This window comes from Manis javanica, chromosome 16 (genome assembly GCF_040802235.1).
Source record: "Manis javanica isolate MJ-LG chromosome 16, MJ_LKY, whole genome shotgun sequence".
Taxonomy (NCBI): Eukaryota; Metazoa; Chordata; class Mammalia; order Pholidota; family Manidae; genus Manis; species Manis javanica.
Genome location: NC_133171.1, coordinates 44,673,037 through 44,697,103, shown reverse-complemented (window position 1 = coordinate 44,697,103; position 24,067 = coordinate 44,673,037). Strand labels below are relative to the sequence as shown.

Genomic DNA, 24,067 nt, shown 5'->3' with positions numbered 1-24,067 from the left:
TGGCATGAAGGGGTAGGCTACCTGCACTCACTCAGCCTGGCCTGTGGTCTCTGCCTTTGCCTCCTACACTCACAGGTCAGAGCCTTAGAGATTATCCAGTCAACCTCCTCATTGCACCGATGTGGAAATTAAGCATCAAAGAGGGGAAAGCACTTGCCCGAGGTGGCACAACTCATGGTTAATGGCAGAACCAGGATGAAGAATTAGAACTCAGGTTTCTTCATCTCCAGTGTAGGGCAAATGTACAGACTTCATTGCTTCTCTGGGGCTGTTCTTCCACGGGAGGAAGATGGTTCAGTGAGCCCTCTGTTAGTCCTTCCTCACATCTAGTTCGTCTTTTCCCTGTTCAGTTGAGTCAGGCCTCTGAAATCTGGCTCCTGACTCAATCCTTTACTACTCAGCTGAGAATAAGCATCTTCTCTAGGTTTCCAAGACTCAATTTCCTCTCCCCACCCTCAGCCCCAGGAACTTGCGGAAACCAGGTATGGGGAAGGATGTTGGTTGAACCGCTGCTGTCCCCTCCACGGAGAACAGCGGGAGTTTTGGCATAGATCTCCGGATGGTGGGGGGGAGGGGTTCGGTGGGCTGAGCGAGGAATGGGGAAGGGGTGCGAGAGCCCCTGTTGCTTCTCCTCTTGGGGGGTGGTTATTAGGTAGGCTTGGAGAAGGCGGAGTTTGGGGGGGCCGGGGGCGGGGCTCCTGAGCTGGGAGGAAGCGGGGGCACGCTGGCTCCAGCTCGGCTCAGACAAAAGGCGGCGGCGGGAGCGGGCGGGAGGTGGAGCGGCGCCGCGAGGGCCTCAAGGTGACACCCGCCCCCGGCCCCGGCCCCTCCGGCCCGGCCCCCCAGCCCGCCACCCCACCCCAGCCCCTAGCCCCTCAACCCCGGTGCCCTTTCCAGGCCCCCTCCCCCCGGCGGGGGGTGGGGTGCAGCGAGGGCCCCGCCCCCTCCCGCCCCCTTCCCAGGGCCCGCGCAGGATGCCCTCGGCCCCCGGCAGCCCCCCGGGAGGCCCTGAACTCGACTCCCCCCCTCTACGCCATGTCCCCCCCTGGCTCGGCCGCGGGAGAGAGCGCCGGCGGCGGCGGCGGCGGCGGTGGCGGCCCCGGGGGCCCGGGGGGGGCCACGGCAGCGGCGGCGGCGGACGAGGGCCCCGCCCGAGAGGAGGTGAGAGCCGGCGGCGCCCCTTCCCCGGGTGCGGCCGCAGCCTGACCCCCATCCGCCGCCGCGCGCGGCCCCCGCCCGTTCCGCCGCAGCGCGGCCGGCGCCCCGCACCCCGAGCTGGCCGCTGCAGCCGCAGTCCCGCGCCGCTGCCCCCGCCCGGCGGCCAGAGCTGTCCGAGGTGGCGGGGAAGGGGCCGCGCCGGGGGCGGGGCTTAGGGGGGTCCTGAGCAGGAGGAGGGGCCTGGGGGCGGGGCCTCCCGGACCCCGGGCGGATGGGGGTGGGGATGATGGCCGGGACCCATTTAACGGTGGGGTATTCTGTCTTGAAGGCCAGGAAGGGCTACTTGTAGGGGTTGCAGAGGTAAGACTGGACCGTGGGATAAATGGTACGCAAGTGTTACCTAAGCTGGGACCCTAAGAAGGTCAAGTGTGTACAGAGGCAGTCCCTCCTGGGGTCCCTGGGAGAGTGTGTGAGAGGGTGCACCTCTCTCTCTCAATATTCATGCCGCCCCTGGGGTCCCTGAACCCAAGGATCCTTCAGAGTATTAGTATAAGTGTATCCGTAGTTCGGGACCCTACTTTTTCAGTCCTCTGAACCTAGAGACAAAGAGACTGAGGCATGTACCAGGAGCAACCCCCCCCATCTTGCACACACACTCAGGCACACACACACACACACACACACTGCACTAGGCAGAAGGTGCAGGCAGGGACTTGCAGGTAGTGCTCCTTTCAAATGTGCTCTTATGGGGACAAGCACACACCCAGGTGGGCACACGTGCACAGCCCCCGACAAGGCTCCCCCAAATGCACACGTACCTTAATCTTGTGTGTATATGCTGTGTGCTATTTCCTAGTTCACCTACCTACCTGCACTTCCAGACCTTTCCTCTGGTTTCACACCACGTCCAGGGCCCACTGCCGGTCACTGTGCTCTTCCTGTCCTCCCTTTTCTCCCTTCCCCTGGCAGCCTTCAGGTCAGGCCTGATGAATTGAAGGAATAGGTCAGGACCTCAGCAGGAGGCTGTGTGTGTGGATCTAAAGCTAGACAGCAGGAGGAAGGAGTGGGAAAGCACAGGCCACCACCAGAAATCCAACTGAACACTCAGCTATTAAGTGGCTGCTGGGTGCCAGCACCACGGTAGGCACCTAGGATACAAAGAGAACAAGGCCCTGCCCTCAGACGTGCTCAGTTTAGTAGGGGACCCAGAACATATAAACAACTCACTGGGGTGATGGTGGGACAGAATGTGCGAAGTGCTTCAACAACCCCTTGAGAGTACAGAAATTTTTTTTTCCTTGACAAGTGTCTGGGCTGCACATGTCTTCCTTTCTACCCCTAGTCCCCATCTCACATCCTCGCTTCCCAGCCACATGGCTCTGCCCTTCTGGAAATCTCCTCCTGGAGTGCCTTTGACTCAAGGATGCCAGCACCTTCCCTCCCATCTTGGAAGGGAAGGATGCTAGGGTGTAGAACGGGGCTCTCAGGGGGCCTGGGGGATACCTCTAAAGGAGGCATGAGGCTGATTGTGAGGGACAGGGAAGTGGACAGGTCAAGAGGAGTGGCTCTTCCAGAACCTAGGACTGAAAGAATCTGGAAGAAGTGAGGGCCCCACCTGTTAACTGGGAAGGTGATGTCAGTGGGTCCCTCTCCTCTTTCTTGGAACACATGGAAGGGGTCTGGGCTGGGATCTGCCTTTGCTAATGGCTGTCTGTCCTCCCCTGTCTTCCCCATCCACACTTTTTCCTGTTTCATTGTCATCTTGTGTGTCCTTGGACTTTTGTTTCTTTGGATGCCATCCTATCCATCTGTGTCTTTGTTGCCACCTGGGTCTCCTCTCTCCATCTCTGGCTCTGATCCCACTCTGCCTCTTGGGGTGTCTCTCTCTCTCTCTCTCTGAACTTCCCTATACTGACATTCTGTGCCCTTTTCCTGTCCCCATGGCTCATTCTGGGTCACTTCTGTGTTTATCTCTGGTCCTTGGGTCCCATCTCGGCATTACTTTCTCTCTCCATATCCCTGTCTGTCTCTGTCTTCATCTCTGGTACTGGCCTCTGTCCCTCCATTCCTGCATCCATCCCTGTGCTGGGTCCTGCCACTGTGTCTCATGCCCCACTTATCTCGTCCCCATTCCCTGCCCATCTGAGCAGCAGCGTCCCATTCAGCCCTCTTTCACCAAGTCCCTTTGCCGTGAGTCCCACTGGAAGTGCCTGCTGCTCTCACTGCTCATGTACGGCTGCCTGGGGGCCGTCGCCTGGTGCCACGTCACCACAGTGACCCGCCTCACCTTCAGCAGCGCATACCAGGGCAACAGCCTCATGTACCACGACAGCCCCTGCTCCAACGGCTATGTCTACATCCCCCTGGCCTTCCTGCTCATGCTGTATGCCGTCTACCTGGTGGAGTGTTGGCACTGCCAAGCCCGCCACGAGCTGCAGCACCGTGTTGATGTGAGCAGCGTGCGGGAGCGTGTGGGCCGCATGCAGCAGGCCACACCCTGTATCTGGTGGAAGGCCATCAGCTACCACTATGTCCGCCGCACCCGCCAGGTCACCCGATACCGCAATGGAGATGCCTATACCACCACCCAGGTGAGGGGCTGGATGGGAGTGCAGGCCAGTCCAGATGGGAGGGGGATGCTGGGACCCTGCTTAAATATCCCCAGGGGCAGGAGCACAGGTAGCATGAGCTCTTGTGGGTACTGCAACAGGAAGGCAATAACAAACTGTAATAGTAGCAAACACTTATCTAGAGGCCAGGCTGTTCTATAAGTACTTTACAAATATCATTTATTTAACCCTTGTAACAACCCTATGAGGTAGGTAACTATTACCTCATTTTATTAGTCAAATTGTTAGTATGTGGTACAGCTGGGATTTGAACCCAGGCAGTCTGGCTCCAAGGTCTATACTGTTCTGTGTTTATTGGTTGGAGATGGCTTCACATAACGTAGTCTCACAGCATGCTCTCACCTGTTCAGTGAGGTGTTTTCTCTTTCACAGGCAAGGAGACCTAAGCTCAGTGACTTGCCCAAGGTCTTTAGCTTCTAAGTGGTAGCACTAGACTCAAACCCAGGGCCTTGGATCCGAAGTCCAAGGCTCCCAGAGGTGGGGGTCAGCTGGGAAAAAGGTGGAGGTAGGCGAGGCCCCATGGAGCCATGGAGAGTGTGGGGGTGTCAATCAGTACCTCCTGGACCCACGATGATTAGACATAGGAAAGCTCTGAAGGAAGAGCGGGGAGAGATTTTCCTAGACGTGGGTGACTTCTGTCTCTGTACTGGGATGGGTAAACAGAGCCTGAGGCCTGCGGGAATCTAGAAGGAGGCTGGGTAAAAGCTAAGGTGGGTCCAGGGAGACCAAAGACAAAGGTGTTGGACAGGGAGCTCCTCTAGAGAGCCCATTTGGAAACACTTGTAAAAGGGAAGAAAAGCAGGCTGTTTGTGATGAGGAGGCAGCATGGGATAACAGTCAGTGGCAAAAGGGCCAAGCAAGCTGGAGGGGTAGTTCTAGGCCAGGGCCTGACCCCCAGAAGAAGCAGAACTTAATTAAAATTAGAATGCACGCAGGTAGGGATGAGTTCTAGTCCTCATCGCTAACTCACTGATCAAGCTGAGGGCCTCAGTTTCACTATAAACCAGATAAGATCCGACCAGGCTCCAGTCAGGATCTAACCCAGGACAGGCTTAGGGTTTGACCAGGCAAAAGGAGCAGTGATGGGGTGGAAGAGGGTGAGCAGACAGAAGCGACTCCCGCAGCCTTCCCCGGCGCCGCAGGTCTACCATGAGCGCGTCAACACGCACGTGGCAGAGGCCGAGTTCGACTATGCGCGCTGCGGGGTCCGGGACGTGTCCAAGGCGCTGGTGGGGCTGGAGGGCGCGCCGGCCACGCGGCTACGCTTCACCAAGTGCTTCAGCTTCGCCAGCGTGGAGGCCGAGAACGCGTACCTGTGCCAGCGCGCGCGCTTCTTCGCGGAGAACGAGGGCCTGGACGACTACATGGAGGCGCGCGAGGGCATGCACCTCAAGAACGTGGACTTCCGCGAGTTCATGGTGGCCTTCCCAGACCCAACCAGGCCGCCGTGGTACGCCTGCTCGTCGGCCTTCTGGGCCGCGGCGCTGCTCACGCTGTCGTGGCCGCTGCGCGTGCTGGCCGAGTACCGCACGGCCTACGCGCACTACCACGTGGAGAAGCTCTTCGGCCTGGAGGGCCCGGGTTCGGCAAGCAGCGCGGGCGGCGGCCTGAGCCCCAGCGACGAGCTGCTGCCCCCGCTCACACACCGCCTGCCGCGGGTCAATACGGTGGACAGCACGGAGCTCGAGTGGCACATCCGCTCCAATCAGCAGCTCGTGCCCAGCTACTCGGAAGCGGTGCTCATGGACCTGGCAGGGCTGGGGGCGCGCTGCGCAGGGGGCGCGGCGGGCGGCTACGCGCCCACCTGCCGTTATGGCGGGGTGGGCGGCCCGGGCGCCGCGGGCGTGGCTCCGTACCGGCGCAGCTGCGAGCACTGCCAGCGCGCGGTCAGCAGCTCCTCTATCTTCTCGCGCAGCGCCCTGAGCATCTGCGCCAGCCCGCGGGCCGGCCCGGGGCCCGGCGGAGGGCCGGGCTGCGCGGGCAGCCGCTTCTCGCTCGGCCGCCTCTACGGCTCCCGGCGCAGCTGCCTGTGGCGCAGCCGGAGCGGGAGCGTCAACGAGGCGAGCTGCCCCACGGAGCAGACGCGGCTGTCGAGCCAGGCCAGCATGGGGGACGACGAGGACGACGACGAGGAGGAGGCCGGGCCGCCGCCGCCTTACCACGACGCCCTCTACTTCCCAGTCCTTATTGTGCACCGGCAGGAGGGGTGTCTGGGCCACAGCCATCGGCCGCTGCACCGCCACGGCTCCTGCGTAGAGACCTCACTGTGACCTCTGGCCCCTGGACCCGCCCGCCCCCCTCCCTCCTGCCCCTGCCGGATGGTGTCCCCTGCGTGCTGCAGGGGCAGTCACGATGGTGCCCGAGGCGAGGGTAGGGTGGGGTGGGGTGAGGTAAGGGTGTGCGGGACAGACCCCGGGGGAACCCGAGATGCGCGCCTTCCCTGTACATAGACAGATGGGTGGGAGGTGGCTGGCAGCTCCGGAGAATTCCACCCGGGCAAAGTTGTAAATTCCAGTCCCGCCCCTGAGTTCCTAAGGGGACCCCACCCCCTTTCTTAACGCACACCCGATATCTCCTGTCCAGGCTCTCAAAGGATCTTCAGACTGTTAATGTGGCGACTGTGCGGTGGGACCCAAGTTGGGCCTCATCTCATGTGAGAGGCCCTCACCGTGCAGCTGGGGAGGTTCTGAGGCCTGAGGAAGGGAAACGGGGGCTTTCCTTCCTTCACTGCCCGGCCCCCCTGCGGCCTCTCTCTACTGAGAGGGCCGTGGTTTGGTGAAGAGCAGGGCTGACTTCCAACCAGCTGATGAATTCACCGGGTCTGAGGCCGGGGCCAGATGTCAGCGCCGGTACTCCATCGTAGAACCATGGAAATGTCCTATCCTCTTCTTGGCATTGGCCCCAGAGGTCGGGGTTTCCTTTCTGTCACTCCCCTACTGTTGTTTATCTCACCGGGCACCTGGGGTTCTGGTCTGGAGGGACTGTGCTCACCACAGCCGCCACTCCACTTCTTCCCCTCCTCTCCCTGGCTCAGAAGAGCTGCTGCCAGAGGGGAGGGGAATGGCAGTGGCAAAATGTAGGGTGTGGTGTACCTCAGTCCTTTCCCTAAATGCAGCTTCTGAACACGGGTCTGGGAGGGTGGTATACTGCTACCCAGGGGGCATTCATCAAAGTTGGCTAAGGGAGAGCAGGAGACAGACCTGGGTGACAAGGGGAGTCCTGGAAGCAGGTGGGAGTTGCAGAGTAGAAGGCAGTGGAGGTAAAGCGAAAGGACCTCCAAAGGTGGGATGTCAGTGGGGCCAGCCTGTGCACCCCCCAGACTTGGGAGGAGTGGAGAGTGGATGTCCTTGCACGTTGCCTCTGCAGGGCTGACGACATTACAAGCCCCAGCTGGAGAAATAATTCTGGTGGCAGGGTCAGAGGCAGGAATTCTCCAAATTTGCCTACCCCTCTGCCCTTCCCTATCCTGTGAGCTGAAGCCCTCCAAACGCTGTGTGTCCCAGGGTCTTCAAAGGGGCATCCTGCCACCACCCCAGGGCACTGGCCCCACGTCCTATTCCCCCAAAGCTCTGATGCCACTTTCTTTCCCTTACCACTTCCCCCCTGATGTGCTTCAGTGTGCATGTCTGTGTCCAACACCGTCTGCCCTCCCAACTCCCTTGGCTCAAGTTTTCCCAGCAGACTTAGCACCTAGGGACTGAGCTCACATTTCAAGCTTGAGAGGATAACCCTTGGTCCACCTGACATTGCTCACCTCTGATATTTCTCATTTTTCCTGAGCCATCGGAGTTACTTCTTCCCCTCCTTCAGCCTCTCTGCCTCCAGCCTAGGGGACCTTCACCTGCCAAGGGCGTGGCCTCCACCTATGCAACATCTGCTCTGGCTCCTGGGGATTGGGAGGCACAGACTGTGGAGCCCCCACAGCCCCTAGCCCATGGGAATTGAGCTTTACTTTCATGTAGAGATGGCTGAGTGGGAAGCGAGAAGAGGCTGGAGAAAGGGAGGCTTGGGTAGGAGGAAACAGCTGCCCACTAGATCTCTCTGGGCAGCAGTGGCCACCTGTCTAACAACACAGACCCTGCCTGGCCCCTGAGTCTGTGCTCCTTGGGGGCCTAGCGGTTGGTGCACCCTCTTTCCTCTGAATGGACATCTGTGAGTGGGGGAGTGTGGCCTCAGGCCCCAGTTCCTGGCCAGCTGGCACCTGGATATAATGTCCTTGTGTGTGGGCAGATTGGCTGCTTTATTTCACCAGGGAGGGAAGAACTCAGCTCCTTCCCTTCAGGAGAGTTCCTGAGAGAGAGCCTGAGCGGGGAGGAGGGGAGAGGAGGGCCTCTTGTTTTTGCCTGGATTGACCATTTCTGCCTAGCTCTCCTCACACAGACAGCCTCACCTCCCACACATGCACAGACTTAGAGAAACCAATTCTTTGGTCTATTTTCTTGATAGCTTTATTGATTGCCAGGGAAAATGAAAACCAGAAAATTAATTAATCTCTAAAATTAAACTTCACGCTGAATGTTCTTGTTTCTTTAATTAGAACCTCTGCTAGCAGCTGTGGCTATGTACACACACACTTACACACTCACACATACCCTCACACCTACACGTTCGCACTCCAGAACTGTCAGAGGGTGTCAGACACAGACAGACTCTAGGTTGCCCGGACAGGCACACACGTGCAGTCACTCCCAAGTCCCCTTTGGTGCTCCACTCAGAGCCTGCTTGTTGGAAAGAGTCCCCAGATAGCAGGCACCCCTAAGCTTTGGTTGCAGCCCATGACCCAGACTGTGGAAACACCACAGGGCTGGAGGTTCTGGGCTCCTCAGCCCGAGGAGGACGGGAGAGGTGGCTCAGCCTGAATGCCTCAGTCAGGTCCTCTCAGGGCCCTGTGGGTTAGTGTGATTCCTGTGGGTGTGGCCCCAGGGTGGGCAGCCACAGAGTGACAGGAATTGTGAAGGGCTTCATGTATCCTGGGGATAAGGGCTTGCAGGGTGGGCTGGGCCTGGCTGGGGAAAAGACAGGTCTCTGTCAATTGGGTGCATCACACTGTGGCCTTTCTGTCGTGGATTTCCAAGCGCAAAGATTGTACAAATCAAACTGATGGACAATAAAGTTGTGGATGACTCGCTGACTTGCTTTCCCAGCATGGCACTTCCCCACCATCTTGCCCTTTCATGAGAAGCTCTCTGGGGAGACCACTGGGTCTGAGCCCCTCCTGTCACCTCTTTCCCCCTTCCCAGGTTGCAGGGTTGGGGGAAGGATTAGGGTATGACAGGGTCTGTAGAACTGGATCACTTAAGCAGAGTCAGGTAACAGGTCTGGGGTGAAGGTCAAAGAACCAGGCAAAGCTCTGCTGTGGCCAGATGACAGGGAGAGAGAGGAGAGTGTGTGTGTGTTTGAAAGAGGCCAAAAATCTGTTCAAGAGAGAGGAAAATGGTGGCAAGGGGAGTCAGGGAGATGGGTGGACCCCTGGGCAGGCACAGTCACTCAGTCCTCTGTGCCTTCCCTACTTCTGGAAGAATCAGTCACTCCAGGGGGTCTGGTAATACCCTCTCCCTTCATACCCCATTTTCCCCACCTGGGCCCTTGCCTCTCCTCACATCTTTATCCACACCCCAAGGATATTTGTGGTCTCCCCCTCACCCCTTTCCCTGGACCAGTGTGACACTGCAGCAGGCATGGCAGGGGCATGAAATGAGGGATGGGGCTGGGGCAGTGGCCCTGGTCTGGTTGCTGCCCCAGTCCTGTCCCCCATCTTATACCGCAGGGTTCTCAGGGCTCTTGGCAATGATTGGTGACATGAAGTGGCTGGAATTCAAAGCCTGCTGGCGGGCTGCTTCACGGTTGGCACAGAGGGCCTGGCCAATGAGGTACTCACTTTCCCGGGCTACGTCTGAGAGGCGCAAGTCAAACTCCAGGAGGGTCCTATTATCTGACATGCCTTCCAGGAGCTGCTTCCCGCCATCCTGGGAGAGGAGCACAAGGAAATGGGCCATTTACATCACCATCCAGGCTCATACACTTGTTTATATAGAGATGTGACTGGAACAAGAATTCACAGGACAATACTTAACCTATTTGTGTAGCACACTGACATTTTCTATTTTATTCTATCCTATACTATTCTATGAGAAAAACGGTATTCAAGATTCACTAAATTGATTTTTCAGCCCCAGTGGTTTGAAAACATGGTTCTATGGCAGTGATGACCATTCCTTTCCTCTGGGTCAGCCCTGGGCATGTGGGACAGATCTGGCCAATGAGAGATGAGGAGGAGGTTGGAGGGAGTGGTTTCTGGGGAGGTTCTCCTCCCTCTGGAGAGAGGACAAGGGAGGAGCATCAGAGAGGACATGGCCACATGGCTGGGTGGGCAGAGCAGAGGATGGCACTGAGCCAAGGAATTTACCGACCCCAGAGCTCCCTGTCATGAGCTTCTGATCATGGGACATAATGAATATTCCGCTTGTTTAGGCCGTTTATAGGTTAAGCTTCCCAGTACTTGTAGCCTTGAGCACCCCCTCTGGAGACAGCAGGTGTGTGAGAAAGGCTGTCCTCTGGGGAGGTTTGGTTGAGGACACAGGGCCCTAAGCTAGAGCACATGGAGGGCCCTCCTCACTACTTTCAGCTCCAGCCGCTTCGGGCCCAGTATAAAATGTGAAATAATTTTATACTGGGAGGCAAAATGCTGCTGCCCTATGGCTGTGTCCCAACAATGAGTTGCAAAGTCAACTTAATGGGTTACAGAAGCATTTTTTAAAAAAGAAGTAGAGTAGACTATAAAGGAAAACATCAGCACATGTCAGCAGTAAAAGTAAATGTCAATTATACTGATGTCTGTGTTTGCCAGGTGTGGATGCAAATTGCACTTCCTACTCTGAGACTTGGTCATGATAATCTGAGAGACACTGTCTGTGGGAAAGGACCCAGGCTTCCAGTCAGTCCTGGGTTTGGTCACAGCTCTGCCACTTTCTATTGAATAGATTTCTTGGGCAACTGACTAACATCTCTGAGACTAAATTTCCCATCTGTAAAATGGGGTTAAGAATAACTGTGAGGCTTAATGGAAAACTAATGGATATTGGGCACTAAGTAGTATATAACTCTGAGGAACAGTAAGAACTAGCAATTGCCAAGGGCCTACCCCGTGCTTGTAATGGTCAACTGCCTCATAAGTGTAATTCATTTAATCCTCCTAGTAAGAATCCTTAGTATATACTATTATTTTCCCCATTTTACAGATGAGGAAATTGAGGCCTAAAAAATTAAGTAACTGTGTGCTAAATAGCAGAGCTGGGATAAGAACCAGGTAAAATCTGTGATCTTAACAATTACCCTGTGACTATCCCATGGCAGATGGATTCCACCTCCACCTCCAAGGCCCCGGGGCCCCTCCTGGGCCCTGCTTGCCCCAGAAGCAGTGCTCACCAGCCCGACGTGGTTGCAGGACAGGTTGATGCTGGTGAGCGTGGTGTTGACAGCAAGCATCTGGGAGAGGAGTGTGGCAGTGGGCTCAGACAGCTTGTTGCCACCAAGGTGCAGCGTGGTGAGGCACTTGTTGGTCTGCAGGGCATGAGCAAGTGCTTGGCCACCCTCATCCTCAATGTAGTTGAGGCGCAGATTGAGGGAAATGAGGTTGGTGTTGTGTGCCAGGGCATGAGCCAGTGACTGGGCGCCAGGCGCACGCACCTGGTTGTTGGCCAGGTTGAGCACACGCAGACGGCTATGGTTCAGCAGCTTGGCAGCAGCACGCACACCGCGGTCCCCAATGAGGTTGTGCGACAGGTCCAGTTCCTCGAGGGCAGGGTGGTCCAGGAGGCTGCGGATTAGGATGCGTGCCTTGTCGTCATCCACCTTGCTTCGGGTCAGCCTGAAGATCTGTGGGCAGGTAGAAGGTCTTCAGAGCCTGGCAGTGGGGGATGATCTGCCTGCCTACCTGCCTTCTGCAGGTAAAGGAGGGAGCCACACAGAACCTGACGTTCTGCTCACCTGGTGTTGGCCACCTGGCTGGCTCCCGTGTGGGGCAGGTCTATCCGGCATGGCAGAGTAGTGCAGAATTGGTAGCAGGCAGTAGGGGGGAAAAGCTACCATTTATTGGGAAATTACTATGTGCTGGGCATGCTGCTAGAACATTTCATAACCATCATCTCTAATCCTCAGTATCCCAGTAAGGTAGAACTAGTTCTCTGTATGTCACAGATAGGAAACGGACGCTTAGGGTGGATAGAGCATTGGTCCAGTCACACCGTGACTAAGCTATGGAGGCAGGTTTTGCATACAGGTTTGATGCCCCAGCCTCTCACTGCATGCTCCTCAGCTGGCTAAGATCCACCATGGCAAGGAGAGGAACTCTTCGAAGGAGACTGCCAGGGTAAGAAGCAGGGGAAAAGTGGGAAGGGTAAGAAACAGGAAGTGGAAGGATGGAGAGAAAAGATCAAAGATGGTAGGACTGACGCTACGGGAGATCGCATCCCCTACCCCTTTCCTTCTCACTGGCTCAGTCCATGCCTCCCTCTTCCTTGAGACCCTGTGTGGCTGGCCTCACCACCCTCTCCCTATCCTTCAGTCCTGTGCTTTCTTTATGTCCCTCTTAGCCAGCTTAGAGTCTTTTGTCCCCCTCAATTTTTCATTGCATCTAGCTGGCAAAGCTCCAGCCCTGGATCAACCCTACTCTTTATTTTCTGCATGTCTGTGCCCAAGCAGCTGTCATGATGGAAAATGTCATGTTATAGGAAGGACTGGGTGATATCACAGGAGCCACCAATAGGCCGTCAATGCTGTGTGCCAATTCACTCTGTTTGTCTGGACAACATACTCCCTCATAAGCTGCAACAGCTTTTTTCTCATCCCTCTCCAGCCTCCTCAGATGTCAGGGGGGCCACTGTACAGCCTCCTTTCAGCAGGTGAGTCTCCTCCTGCCTCCCTAGCCACTGAATGGGAACCTCCCATTTTCCTAATACCAAACACAAACCCATGGCTGCCCACCACATCACTTTCCCTTCTGCCTGGAGCAACCACCCCCCCTCAGCCCCAGGTCCCCCCTTCAGCCCCAGGTACCCACCTCCTGCCTTCTCAGGAACCTCCCTGGTCAGTGAACCTGTGTCTCCTTCCCGTACTCATCGCCTTTCTTGCAGTTTGATGAAGCCTTACATTGATTGTAAACACATGCAAGTTTCTTTCTAAGAAAACCCAACCCCCTCATCTCTTACTGCTTTGCCCTTGGCTCCCTTCACAGCCAAGTTCTTGAAAAAGCTGATCACAGGCATCCCGTTTCCTCACTTCCCACCCTCTCCATATACCACTCCTGTCTGGCCTTGGATTCTGGCCTTCCAATGCTGCAGCTCCCTCTCGGTGACCTTCCCCTGTGCTAAATCCAGTCCTCAGCTCCATCCCACCCGACTGCTACTCACCTCCTCTTTGAGAAGCACACTCCTCCCTGGGCTCTGGGACACAATGTCCTGTCCGCCCTTTCTTCTTCCTCTGATTTCCTGGCAGGCTCTCCCTCTTCCAACCAAAGTATTTGAGACATCCTTATACTAAAAAATTATGCTCTTTGTATCTGTAATTCCAACTTATTTTATTGCAACCCTACCCCAGTTGCAATTTTACGTATATATGCTTGGTGATCAGTGCCTTTTATCCTACCAGACTGTTAGCTACAGAGAGTGCAATTGGTAAAATTTTGTTCATTGTTGAATCTTCAGCACCTAGGACAGGGCCTGGGGTGCAGCTATTTGTTGGATGGATAAATGGCTAATGAATGAGAGGGTGGTGCCTTGTTCATCTCTGCATTCCTAAAACCCAGCTTGGTGCAGGGAGGGAGATGGGAGGAAGAAGAGGAGAATAGAGGAGGAAGTGGAGGGGAGAGGGAATCAGAAAGAGGCTGAGAATGGAGATGGGGAAGACTCGGGGTGGGTGGTACCTTGAGGGTGTGGCATGCCTTGATGGTGGCTGCCAAGGAGTGGCAGTCTTGGTAGGTGAAGAGGAAGAAGTTCCATTCAAAGTTCATGCCACAGTCCTTGACACCATACACCAGATCCAGCTCCTCCAGATGGCTCAGGCCAGCCACCAGGTCATTCAGTTGGTAGTGGTCCATGGCGGGCTCCTCTGTCTCTCCCTCACTGCCTGAGTCAGTCTGCTCCCTGCTCCTGGGCAGGGATGGGAGCTGCACGGGAGGAAGGAACTGATGCACGCGGAGCCTGTGCACGTAGTTCCTGCAAAGTGGCAGCAGGTCGAGGATGACAGCAGGGGCCGTGGTGCTTGGGATGAAGTGCTTCAACAGGTTCTCCAGGTGACGCTCAAAGAACATGCGCTTCCAGCTGCCGCCATGCTCGGCCACATGGCACACAGGCCAGCGCTGCGTGCAGCAGCGGCGCCAGTAGTTCTCACTGTCGATCAAGTTGGCTGTCACAGCCAGCGGCAGGTCAGGGGACAGGTGGTTCAGGACCTTCTGCTGGTGCTCTGGGAGCAGCTGCTTCAGGACAGGGTTGTCTTTGTGAAGAGAGGAGGGAAAGCAGGAGTCAACAGTGCTGGGAATGCCACACACGGTACCCTGGGCTGGGCCTGCCTAGGGGCACCAAGGAAAGAAAAAGTCCTCCCTGTTCTCAGGAAGCCTGAGTCTGAGAGGGGAGACAAGCTTTACTCTCAGGAAGGCTCACTCTGAGGGGAATATGCAGCCCCTGGCTTAGGGGTGTCTCTGAAGTAGGACATTTTAACTTCTTTTCTCAGGGAGATCCCAGTTTGAGGAAGAATCTCAGGTGGGCCTCAGTTACCACTTAGTCTGATGAAGGAGACAATCGCTGAGTTCAGAGGTTCCCGATTTGATTTGATTCATTCATTTAACAACAACAAAAATTCTGAGCACCTACTATGTACCAGACAGTGTACTAAGTGCTGAGGATATAAGAATAAGCAAAACAGAGGGAGCCACTCCCTCTTATGAGGAGAGGTAGACATGAGCAAGTCAAACGAATATATTGTAGGTCAGGTCATGAGAGGTGCTCTAGACAAAATGATGGTCCTGTCCTGGGGCAGCCCCCTGTCTGGTAAGAGAGGCTGGCAATTTGTGAAAAGGATGAACACTACAGAGCATAGAGTACAGAACAAACCAAGAACCTATACACGCCATGGAAGACTCCAGGAGAGGGGAGGCTGCTCAAACAAGGAGGGCTTTCTGGAGGAGGAGACAGATACAGTTTGGGTGAGGAGCAGGCATAGGCATGGAGGGCACAGTGTGGGTGGGAGTCTGGTGAGACCTGGAAGCGGGGACAGCAGGAGAAACTGTCCTGGTCCTGGGGGTAAGGGAAGTGTTGAGTGTGAATGTGGAGACTGTGTGTCCCAGCACCCAACCTCTGAGGTCTCACCCCTGGGCAATCCTCACCCACCATTCCCCACTCCTGGCCTTCTCCCTCCTGCCCAAGGCAGGGATAGACTCACTCTGGAAGTTCCTGACAATGTGCTGAATGCAGAGCTCTGTGAGGAGAGGCACGATGGCCAGTGACCACTCAGCATCCTCAGCGATGATCCTGCGCATCCAACGTACATTGGCCCCAGAATTCCGGCCCTTTGACTTCAGCGGGGGTGGGATAAATGAGGGTTTTGATGGCTGTGGGCCTGTGCTTGAAGCCTGGCCTACAGTGGAGGCCCAGTCCTGGGTGAAGACTGAAGACTGGCTAGGGGCTGACACTGACGGTGGTGTTAGGGTTTCCTGCATGTTGTGGACTGGCAACATAGAAGCAGGTGGCCCCTTGGTGATGGCCCTGTGACAGGAAGTTTCTCACACTGGACACTGGCAGGTTCTTGGTGCTGGTGGGAACCTGCAGCAAGAGGAGGGAGTAGAAGTGTTACTTTGATGGGCATTTACCAAAAGAGGTAGCACAGAGTGGTTCTTAAGGGTCAATCTCTGGAGTAGGGCCGATCCAGGTACAAGTTCCACTGACTAGGTGTGTGGCCTTGGGCAAGCTAGGGGTCTCTTTGAATTTCAGATGTCTCCTTTGTGAGGTGAGGACAACCATTGCCAATGAGATGATTGGGAGGCAGGAATAAAATAATGCACCCAAAGAGGCATAGGATACTCTGACACATGAGATTGTAGCATGGAGCAGCCCCCAATTTTTTATAATAACAGTTACAAAGCTACAAGCAATTGCTGTATGCAGGGCACTCTTAATTTAAAAAGTTCTCTGTGCATATTAATCCATTTAATCCTTACAAACACCTTTTTGAGATAGGTACTCGTTCCCATTTTTCTGATGTGAAACTGAAGCACAGAGAGGTTAACTGACTTGCCTCATGTCACACAGTTTGTAAATAAGATGGATTTAAACTCAAGTCTACCAATTTCATATTCTTAACCCTACAGGATACTGCTCCTCTGAGGGTGAAAAGTGGGGGTGTGTATTGCCAAAAGACTGAGGTGTAGCAAAGAACAATTTAATTCAAAACAGTTTCCTGCACTAAGTATTTTACAGAGAAGAACTGCCTGACCAGGAGAATGGGGTTGAGAACAGCATTGGCCACTGGGAATATAATAATATATGTTTAATTGTATTATGTATTATAATATAATGCCTGCCAAACCAAAAGCCATATATACTATTTAAAAATTTCTAGTACCCGCCTTAAAAAAGTAAAGAAACAGGTGAAATTAATTTTGTTTAATCCAGTATGTCCAAAATATTATAATTTAAATATGTAGTCAATAGAAGAATTATTAATGAGATTTTATATGTGTGTGTGTGTATATATATATATATATATATATATATATATATTTTTTTTTTTTTTTTCATACTGAGCTGTCAAAATCTGATGGCTCAATAGCCACATGTGGCAAACGGCAGCTGTTTTGGAGCGTGTAGGCTGAGAGGAAGAAGCGGGGGCCAGACCCATGCCCTGACCAGGCCGCCAGCAGATTCTCTTCTCCTCTGAGCGCTCTGGCTCCAAGCCCCCTCCCTTCAATCTCCCATCCCACTCTTCCTGGTTCTCCCAGCCTCCCAGCACTCCAGACAGCCGCAGGAAGGCGTGGGAGGCAAAGAGGCAGCTAAATCTGGGGCTGAAGATAGAAGACAGAGGATGTATCTGGGGCTGGAGCTGGGGACCTGCCGCCCCATTTGTCCATTCCTGCCCCCTTGCTGTATGTGCCCCTGCCCTGACGGTACTGGTGGAAATGGGGCTGCTCCACACGCAGCTCCACATCTAGACAGTTTCCCCTGAGATTTGCTCCCTGATTTGATGCACTGTATAGTAGCCAGTGGGAAAAACACTCTGAACTAGCAAAGGTGTCCTTGGCAGATGGAAGGTACCAGATGGTACGCCCTGGCCCTCCAGGCATCTCAAGGAGGAAGAGCCTCTCTGTGTGTGTGTGTGTGTGTGTGTGTGTGTTAGAAGAGGAGCACGAGGAGTCACTATAAGGAAGATATCTATGTATTTGTGACACACTTATGGAAAGCAAATGCAAATTCACCAACAGTTTGTGTCCAGAATTATGGAATAACCAGATGATGTTTTTTGACTAATGGCCCTCAGAGGGTGTGGCAGGGAGGGGCTGCTGCTTAGAGGTGCCAGATGACTTTGCATTTCTGGCTTTGCCAATGACTTGCTGTGTGACCTGGGCTAAGTTACTTAACCTGTCTGAACTGCTGTTTCCTTATCTGTAAAATGGGATAATAATATTGTCCTGTGCAGATTGTTGTGGAGATTCCTCTGAGATAATATTTCACTACTATTGATAATATTTGGAAAGAGTTCTAGAGGGGTGTGTGGAGGATGAAGGCTATGAAGGACGGGGTCTTGACTGGAGGATACCCTGGAGGCCTGCTTCTTGAGTGCTGACCTGAGATGGTGTCTTTGGGTGAAAGAGATGTGAAGGGCAAAGTAGGAAAGGTGGTATTAACAGCTGGAGAGAAGGATGGAGGGACCTGGCTGACTGAGCAAGAGGAGGAGGAAAGAGACAACAGGCCAGTCCAGCTCCTGCCAGCTCTGTATCTGCATTCCTGGGGCTCCCTCCAAACAGGACACTAGGTGGGCCACACCCAAGGTAGCCAGGGATGGAGGGGGCAGGCTACTTGTGGGTGTTGCCCTGGATCCTGGCCTCACCGTTCTGGTAGGGTTCCCTCTCCTGTCACCTGGGGCTGGGCAGGGCGCCCTATGGCCCAGGGTGGCTGTGGTCTCACTGCCTTAGGACCCAGCAGCGTTTCCCAGGGCCTGGTCCAAGCGCCGCCTGCAGCCTGCCTCTGGGCGTGACACTGCAGGATCCGTTCTGGGGCGGTCTGAGCCGGAGCAGCCTCCTCAGAAGAAAGGCACCGACCAAGGTCCCCTCCATGGGCTCTGAGTGAATGGCTGGTTTAAAAAGAGCCCCTGGTGTCTTCCAACGTTTACAGAAACCTCCGTAACCAGGCCTGATGTCATTTTTAGGGCAAATGGTGGAACCCTTAACCTTATAATAAGGTCAGAGTTGACAGTTTTCACTTAACCACTTTTTTATTTAAAAATATAGATATCACAAAAATATTTTTGGCAAGCCAGTTATTACCAGACAGAGGATTCTTCCAAGGAGGATTTTAGTTCCAAATGTTTATTTTAAGTCAATTTTTAAAAACTGATAAAATATTAAGACAAAGGATATTTAAAAGGATAATGAGGAAGACAGACTCCTTGCCCCCTTGTTTGTTATAAAGATGATATAAAGTGTGTGGCCCCTCTGGCAGGTCGTGCGCTTGACCCCTGCCTTTCTCAGCCACTGCACGGTGGCCACTCACTGGGCTGGCCTTCTGCCTCTCCGATCATTCTCTCTTCATCACAGGCTCCTCTCACCCTGCCCACCCCTCACATGCTGCATTTCTTAGGGGCCTGCCATGGCCGCCCAGCCTCACACCTGCTGGTGGCTGCAGCTCTCACCCCTCCTCTGAGCTCCAGGCTCAGGTGCGTGGCTTCCCAGCACCCCCAAACTCAGTCAGCCCCGCAGGAGAACTCAGGGTGCCCTCCCCTGGCCATCCAGGTGCCTGAACCAGAAGTTGGGGAATCACGTCTCTCCTTCGGGCCCCCACAGATGGTTACCGCTGCGTCCGCTCAGTTCTGCATCCCACCCCAGCAGCCCCTGTTCTCCCTTCGTGCTGCAGTCTTAGCTGAGGGCCTCACTCACTGCCCACCTGGATCCCAGCTTCAGCTTCCCAGCAGCCATCTGCCATCCAGTGTGGTCCTCTGGCGTCTAGGAAGGCTGCAGCCAGGGCCCGAGGGTAGTCTCTTGCCTCCAGCCATAGTGCACAGCTCTTCCACAGTCACATGATGTGTCCCCTCCCCACACTTTTCTGCCCTCCACCTGGAAAGAAGAAAGCCTGTCCCTAGGGAAGCAGGGGTCCTACTGTTATGCTGAGAGAGCCTGTCAAGGAAGGCCTCCCCAGGCTAGGAGAGCACCCAAGCCTTGGCCCCCTACTATGGGAATCTCAGGATCCTAACATAAGGTTTTCATCCCAGTTACATTAAAATGCAGCTTCCCCCCAAAGAAATGAAATCTTAATATTACATTCATGTGTGTGCTTATATACCCATATTTTAACTTTGAACTATTTTTTTTAAAATGCATCTCATTTTAGATAAAATAAAAGCATAGTAAATTATGAAATATACACTGACACTAAAGTAGCAAACTTTTAAAAAATGTAGAAGTCATGTGATATATTCTTACAGTTTAAGCATACAGAAATTATATATATATATATATATATCCCCTCTTATTAGTCATCCACACCTCAGTGTGAATGAGTTTCAGATCCAAAAAGCAAAGCTAGGAAAGGGGCAAGAAAAATGTACCACTGAGTGGGCAGAAGGTGGGGAGGGCTCGCAGGATTAGAAGGCAGGAGACCTGAGATAACTCCAGCTACCTCACAGGGTGGCCTTGATCAAGCCTGGGCATCACCAATCTGCAGCTGAGGGTGGCAGTAAGTGCCACTACCTTCCTGGGAAGTCTGGGGGAATGAGTAGATACCCATTAGCCAAGGGACCCAGGAGCATCCAGACAATCCAGGGGCCTATAGAGGGCAGCCCTAGAAGTGGCAGAGCAGTCACCTTTCCTTCTAGAGCCTTCTGTCCTTGGGGGAACCGATAGGGCCATCAGAGAATCCCAGAGTTTGAAGACTGGAAGCATGTTCAAGGCCTCCAGCCCTTCTCTGGGGCAGGAATACTCTCTGACATTCCTGAGACAAGGTTGGGGCCATCGGGAGTGGGTGCCTCTTGTGCCACAACCTGGTGTCACCATCTAAGGGCACACCCTGCCCTCAGAAGGAGAAAGTGAGGACATGCCCAGTGACCTTTCATCTCCTGATGCCTGTCTCATGGGCCTGTTGGGCTCCACCTGCTGTGTCTCCAACAGCCTAACCCAGCCCAGGACCACAATCCCTGGGGAAAGGCCTATCCTCCTCCCCCAGGTCCCCACTCTGTGTCCTTAGGATGAGCGTCCTGAAATCACAGGCAGGCCATAACTCAAAGGGTCAGGTGTTAAGGTCTGCTCTTTACATGCCCACACATGAAGTAATTTAAAGTAGCAGGATGCCCCAGTTTGGCCAGAATTGTCCTCATATTTGATGGATTGTTTCTGGTGGACAAGTGTTCTGGGACCCATATCCTTGCCTATAGCTACAATTTATGGAGTTCTGGGCTCTCAATAGCATATGCACAGCAGGAGGCAGCATAGCAGCTTCCCAAGGACTCAGGAGGCATACAAATTAACTCCAACATACAAATCTGCTCTGCCCCTAACATCTGAGACCCCGGGCAAGTCATTTAACCCCGAGAAGCCTCCATTTCTTTATCCATAAACTGGGGCTGGTAATTAATGTTATCCACTTGATAAGATGATTCAGAGGAATAAAGGAGCTAATGTGTGTGAAACATTTCATATAATGCTGGCCCAGAGCTAACATTCAAGATATGGGTTAGATATTATGATGAAGATAAACTTTATCTACATAAGTTTACTAAATCCTTGAATTTATGATTGAGGATTGTTACTGTTATTATAACACTATTACCCCTGCTTCACAAATGAGGAAACAGAAGCTTAGAAAGCTTAAGTAATTTGTCACATGGTTAGTAAATGGTGAAGCCCAGGTCTAGTTGTTATCTGTCCAAAGCCTTCCCTGTCTTCCATACACAGAAGCATAGGAAAAGAATACATTGGGGTGGCTTCCTAAATTGTTCCAGAATCAGTGAGTCTTTGGGGCTGGACTAAACAGCCCAGGCTCCCCCACCTGCCAGACAGCTGCCAAGCATGGGATCCTTCTGCAAAACTGGACTGTCACCTAAATCCTTCGGCTTGGGACTCCAGGGACACCCAAGAGCATACTGCAGAGCTGTGCCCTCCTGCCCCGAGGCTCACTCCGTCAATGTTTCTCGTAGATCTAGGATTCAATGCTTGAATCTCCAGCACATTCTCCTCTGAGGTCTCAGACCTTCTCCATCCTGCACAGCTAAATCTAAACTGTGGGCAGCAGCTCTTCCCACCTGCCCAAACGGGAAAGTTGAAGGTGGTGGGGGGCCTCTCCCTTCCTGTTCGTCACATCCCTGGTCCCCAGGTGCCCTCACCTCCCTTCCTCTTAACTGAAAAGCTGAAGTGCTTGGCCCTCTGTAGACTCATGAGCACCTCTGTGCCCCTGTACACTCTGGGCTGGCTTGGCTTTGATGAGATGCCAACACAGTTGCCCCCCAATATCCCCCTATTGTCCACCCACTTCTCTGTGCTGTCTCTGCCTTCTCAGCCAGCTTCTCCTTGTCCCAGGATCCCTGCAGGAGAGCCCTCCCAGGCATCTGTTCTCAGGGCCCTGGGCTATTGTCTACATTTCTCCTTTTCTCTTCATGCCCACATGTCAGACCCTATCTCAGGCCAAGTTACTCCCAAATTCCCATTTGGGAATCCTGTTTGTGGAATCACAAAAGAGGGGCAAAATGTTTCTCTCACGGAGCCCAAGACCAGTATATTTGGTTTTTGGCACGGTGAAACAGCACACTTAACACCCCCCTGGGCCTAACTTCTGCCCCCTTAGGTCACTTGTCTTACAAAGGACTCCAGGAGCCCCACTTCACTCCCCACCCCTTATCCCTACCTTTACTTCAGACACTCCAGCAAAGGAGCTCAGCTCCAAAGGCCAGTGGAGTCCCTCCCCCAACCCCCTGGGGTGAAGCCACCCTGGAGTCTCCTTGGTGACCAAGCGAAACCGGCCCTGCAGAGGGAGGGAGGGAGGTGCAGAAGCTTCTGGATCTGCAGGAGGGATAGCTGCCTGCAGGAGCTGCGGACGGGGATCAGACTTCCTGAGAAGGATGGAGCCTCCGGGGCTCAAGACTTGTCTTCCGTGACCAATCCGATGCCCCACTCTCCCCTTTCCTCCTCCTCACTGTCCCCCTTCCCTTCCTCGAAGACCCTAAGCCTCTGGGGGCAGTTTGCAGACAGTGGCTGTAGAGGGTGAGGAGGCACAGGTTCCGTCTCAAATGGGTGGGGGTTTGGCGGCCTCCTGTTGGTACAGACCAGACCGCCTTTCCCCACCACACGTGGGAGCGAGGGCTGTAGCCACCTGCGAACTGAGGGCGCTGAAGGGGCTTCCGGGCCCTGCGGGCGGGAGTGGGGCCAGGGAGAGTTCAGCCCGAAAGGAGCCCCGGAGGTCGCCTCACCCGCTCCCGGTGCCTGGGCGCTCACCTTCCCGCAGTCCCCCAGCGCCGTGGCTGTCGTTAGGGACGCCCCGTGTCGTCAGGGGCGGGTCCGGGGTCCGAGCGCCTGAGAGCGACACCGCCTGCGCGTGCACAGGGTCTCCGCGGGGGGCTGCGCAAGCTCGCAGCGCTGTCCTGAGATGGTTGTCGCTTCGCGCCTTGACTTGGGGCTGATGCACAGACGTTTCTCGTGTGCTGCGGGGGGCTGCCGTGCGGGGTGGGAACCTCGTGGCATGCTTTGTTTCTGGGGTAGGTTTAGGAATGGGTGGGCTTTTCTGGGGGAAGGTGGAGTCGGGGTCTAGGGCAGGGCTCGTAGACTACAGTGCTGTTCCTCCTTGGCACCTCTGTGTGGCACTGGGGCTGGAGGGGGTGAGTGGAAAGAAGTCCACGAAGACATCAGCAAGCAGTCATCCTTTGCTGGAAGATGAAGGCCAAAGGGCACCTGGGACTGCCGAGGCCTCCCGTTGATCTAAGCCTACAGGAGAGCTGTGGGCTGCCCATCCCTGCAGAGGCGCCTGCCACCTTCCTCCAGGATGTAAACAGGGCTGATGTCTGCCACCTGGCAGAAGGTTCCAGGCCTCCTCAGAGTTCCTTCATTAAGCCCTAAGCTTGAGAGGCAGAAATGGCCAACTTTCGCGGGTTGGTTAGTAAGAAACTGTCCTTCAGGAGACGTTGCATAAGAATGTGGAGTTTAGCTTTAATTTCAGCTCTGCTGAAGATTACTAGTTGGTCACTGTATAAGTTAATACCTCAGGAGCTCAGATAAATCAGGGGCACAAAACTCATATGGCCACGTGTAAAAGGGGCTGGGCATTCTGTGACACCACTGAACGGTAGCTGCTGATGCAGTTGCCAAGATGCCGAGGTAAGAAAAGCTCTGCCACCCTGCAGGCCTGAGCGAGTGGGCAGAGTCCAGGCACTCGGGATTTGGGCCCTTCCAGGGGTGCCTCAATGAGAGTGAGTAGTTGTGCAGGAGACAACACCAGTGGGGCCTGCTCTAATAATTTTAACGGTTCTAGAACTTCGTAGCCAGGGAGCCTTTGACTTGAGTCCCTGGAGGTCCTTTCCTTCATCCAGCAACAGAGATTGGGAACAGAGGTGGGGCTCCAGCTTTTGACTGGGTCCTGTACAAATTCACAGTGGTAGGGAAGGAGGGCTGCTCTCCACCTCTCAACCGCCCCCTGCTCCGAGCTGCCCATGTTCAGCTTCAGCTCAGGCTCGGGGCGGCTGCTGGACAATTCGTTTTGAGTGGGCTTTCTGGCCCCAGCTCTTCTGACCCAATCACCTGCTATTCTCCCAGCTCATTGTGCCTGGTTACCTCCCCCTCAGGGCCTTTGCACTGGCTGTTCCCTCAGATAGCCACGTGGCCCACACCCTCCCCTCAGATGCCACCTCTCAGTGACGCAGTAAGGCCACCCCCACCCCCAGTCCCTGGTCCCATTCTTTCTTCACAGACCTTATCACCACCTGACACCCTCCTCTCTCTCTTCACTGCCTGTTTCCCAACCAACCGGGCAGGGAGTTTTGTCCCCTTGGTTCTCACCGCTTTCCCAACAACTGATCAGTTATCCGTTATTCTCTTTACC

General features: G+C 54.4%; 2 protein-coding genes across 6 annotated transcripts; one reads left to right on the top strand and one right to left on the bottom strand.

The window, feature by feature from the left end:
- The first annotated feature begins 788 nt into the window (after window positions 1-788).
- On the top strand, window positions 789-8,916 carry TMEM151B (transmembrane protein 151B). Of its 2 annotated transcripts, none has more exons than XM_037014819.2 (3): window positions 789-1,161; window positions 3,309-3,749; window positions 4,913-8,916. In XM_037014819.2, the coding sequence occupies exons 1-3, from the start codon at window positions 1,036-1,038 to the stop codon at window positions 6,056-6,058; spliced, it is 1,713 nt and encodes a 570-aa protein (XP_036870714.2). In that variant the 5' UTR covers window positions 789-1,035; the 3' UTR covers window positions 6,059-8,916. The 2 variants fall into 2 exon arrangements, with proteins under 2 accessions (XP_036870714.2, XP_036870766.2); XM_037014871.2 differs by having other exon boundaries at window positions 803-1,161; window positions 4,931-8,916.
- Window positions 8,917-9,048: 132 nt separating this feature from the next.
- Window positions 9,049-23,905, bottom strand: DRC5 (dynein regulatory complex subunit 5). Of its 4 annotated transcripts, none has more exons than XM_073225089.1 (5): window positions 18,935-23,905; window positions 15,222-15,601; window positions 13,708-14,276; window positions 11,121-11,663; window positions 9,049-9,754 (listed from the first exon to the last, which is right to left on the bottom strand). In XM_073225089.1, the coding sequence occupies exons 2-5, from the start codon at window positions 15,514-15,516 to the stop codon at window positions 9,545-9,547; spliced, it is 1,617 nt and encodes a 538-aa protein (XP_073081190.1). In that variant the 5' UTR covers window positions 15,517-15,601; window positions 18,935-23,905; the 3' UTR covers window positions 9,049-9,544. The 4 variants fall into 4 exon arrangements, with proteins under 4 accessions (XP_073081190.1, XP_073081191.1, XP_017531778.2 ...); XM_073225090.1 differs by having other exon boundaries at window positions 11,214-11,663; XM_017676289.3 differs by having other exon boundaries at window positions 22,446-23,905.
- Between the last annotated feature and the right edge of the window lie 162 nt (window positions 23,906-24,067).

Excerpts from the sequence above, each read along its gene's own strand:
- TMEM151B (XM_037014819.2), top strand. The coding sequence starts at position 1,036 with ATGTCCCCCCCTGGCTCGGCCGCGGGAGAGAGCGCCGGCGGCGGCGGC. Across the intron at positions 1,162-3,308 it reads AGGGCCCCGCCCGAGAGGAG|CAGCGTCCCATTCAGCCCTC; the intron begins GTGAGAGCCGGC and ends CCATCTGAGCAG. Across the intron at positions 3,750-4,912 it reads ATGCCTATACCACCACCCAG|CCTTCCCCGGCGCCGCAGGT; the intron begins GTGAGGGGCTGG and ends CGACTCCCGCAG.
- DRC5 (XM_073225089.1), bottom strand. The coding sequence starts at position 15,516 with ATGTTGCCAGTCCACAACATGCAGGAAACCCTAACACCACCGTCAGTG. Across the intron at positions 14,277-15,221 it reads CATTGTCAGGAACTTCCAGA|ACAACCCTGTCCTGAAGCAG; the intron begins GTGAGTCTATCC and ends CTCTTCACAAAG. Across the intron at positions 11,664-13,707 it reads AGGCATGCCACACCCTCAAG|ATCTTCAGGCTGACCCGAAG; the intron begins GTACCACCCACC and ends ACCTGCCCACAG.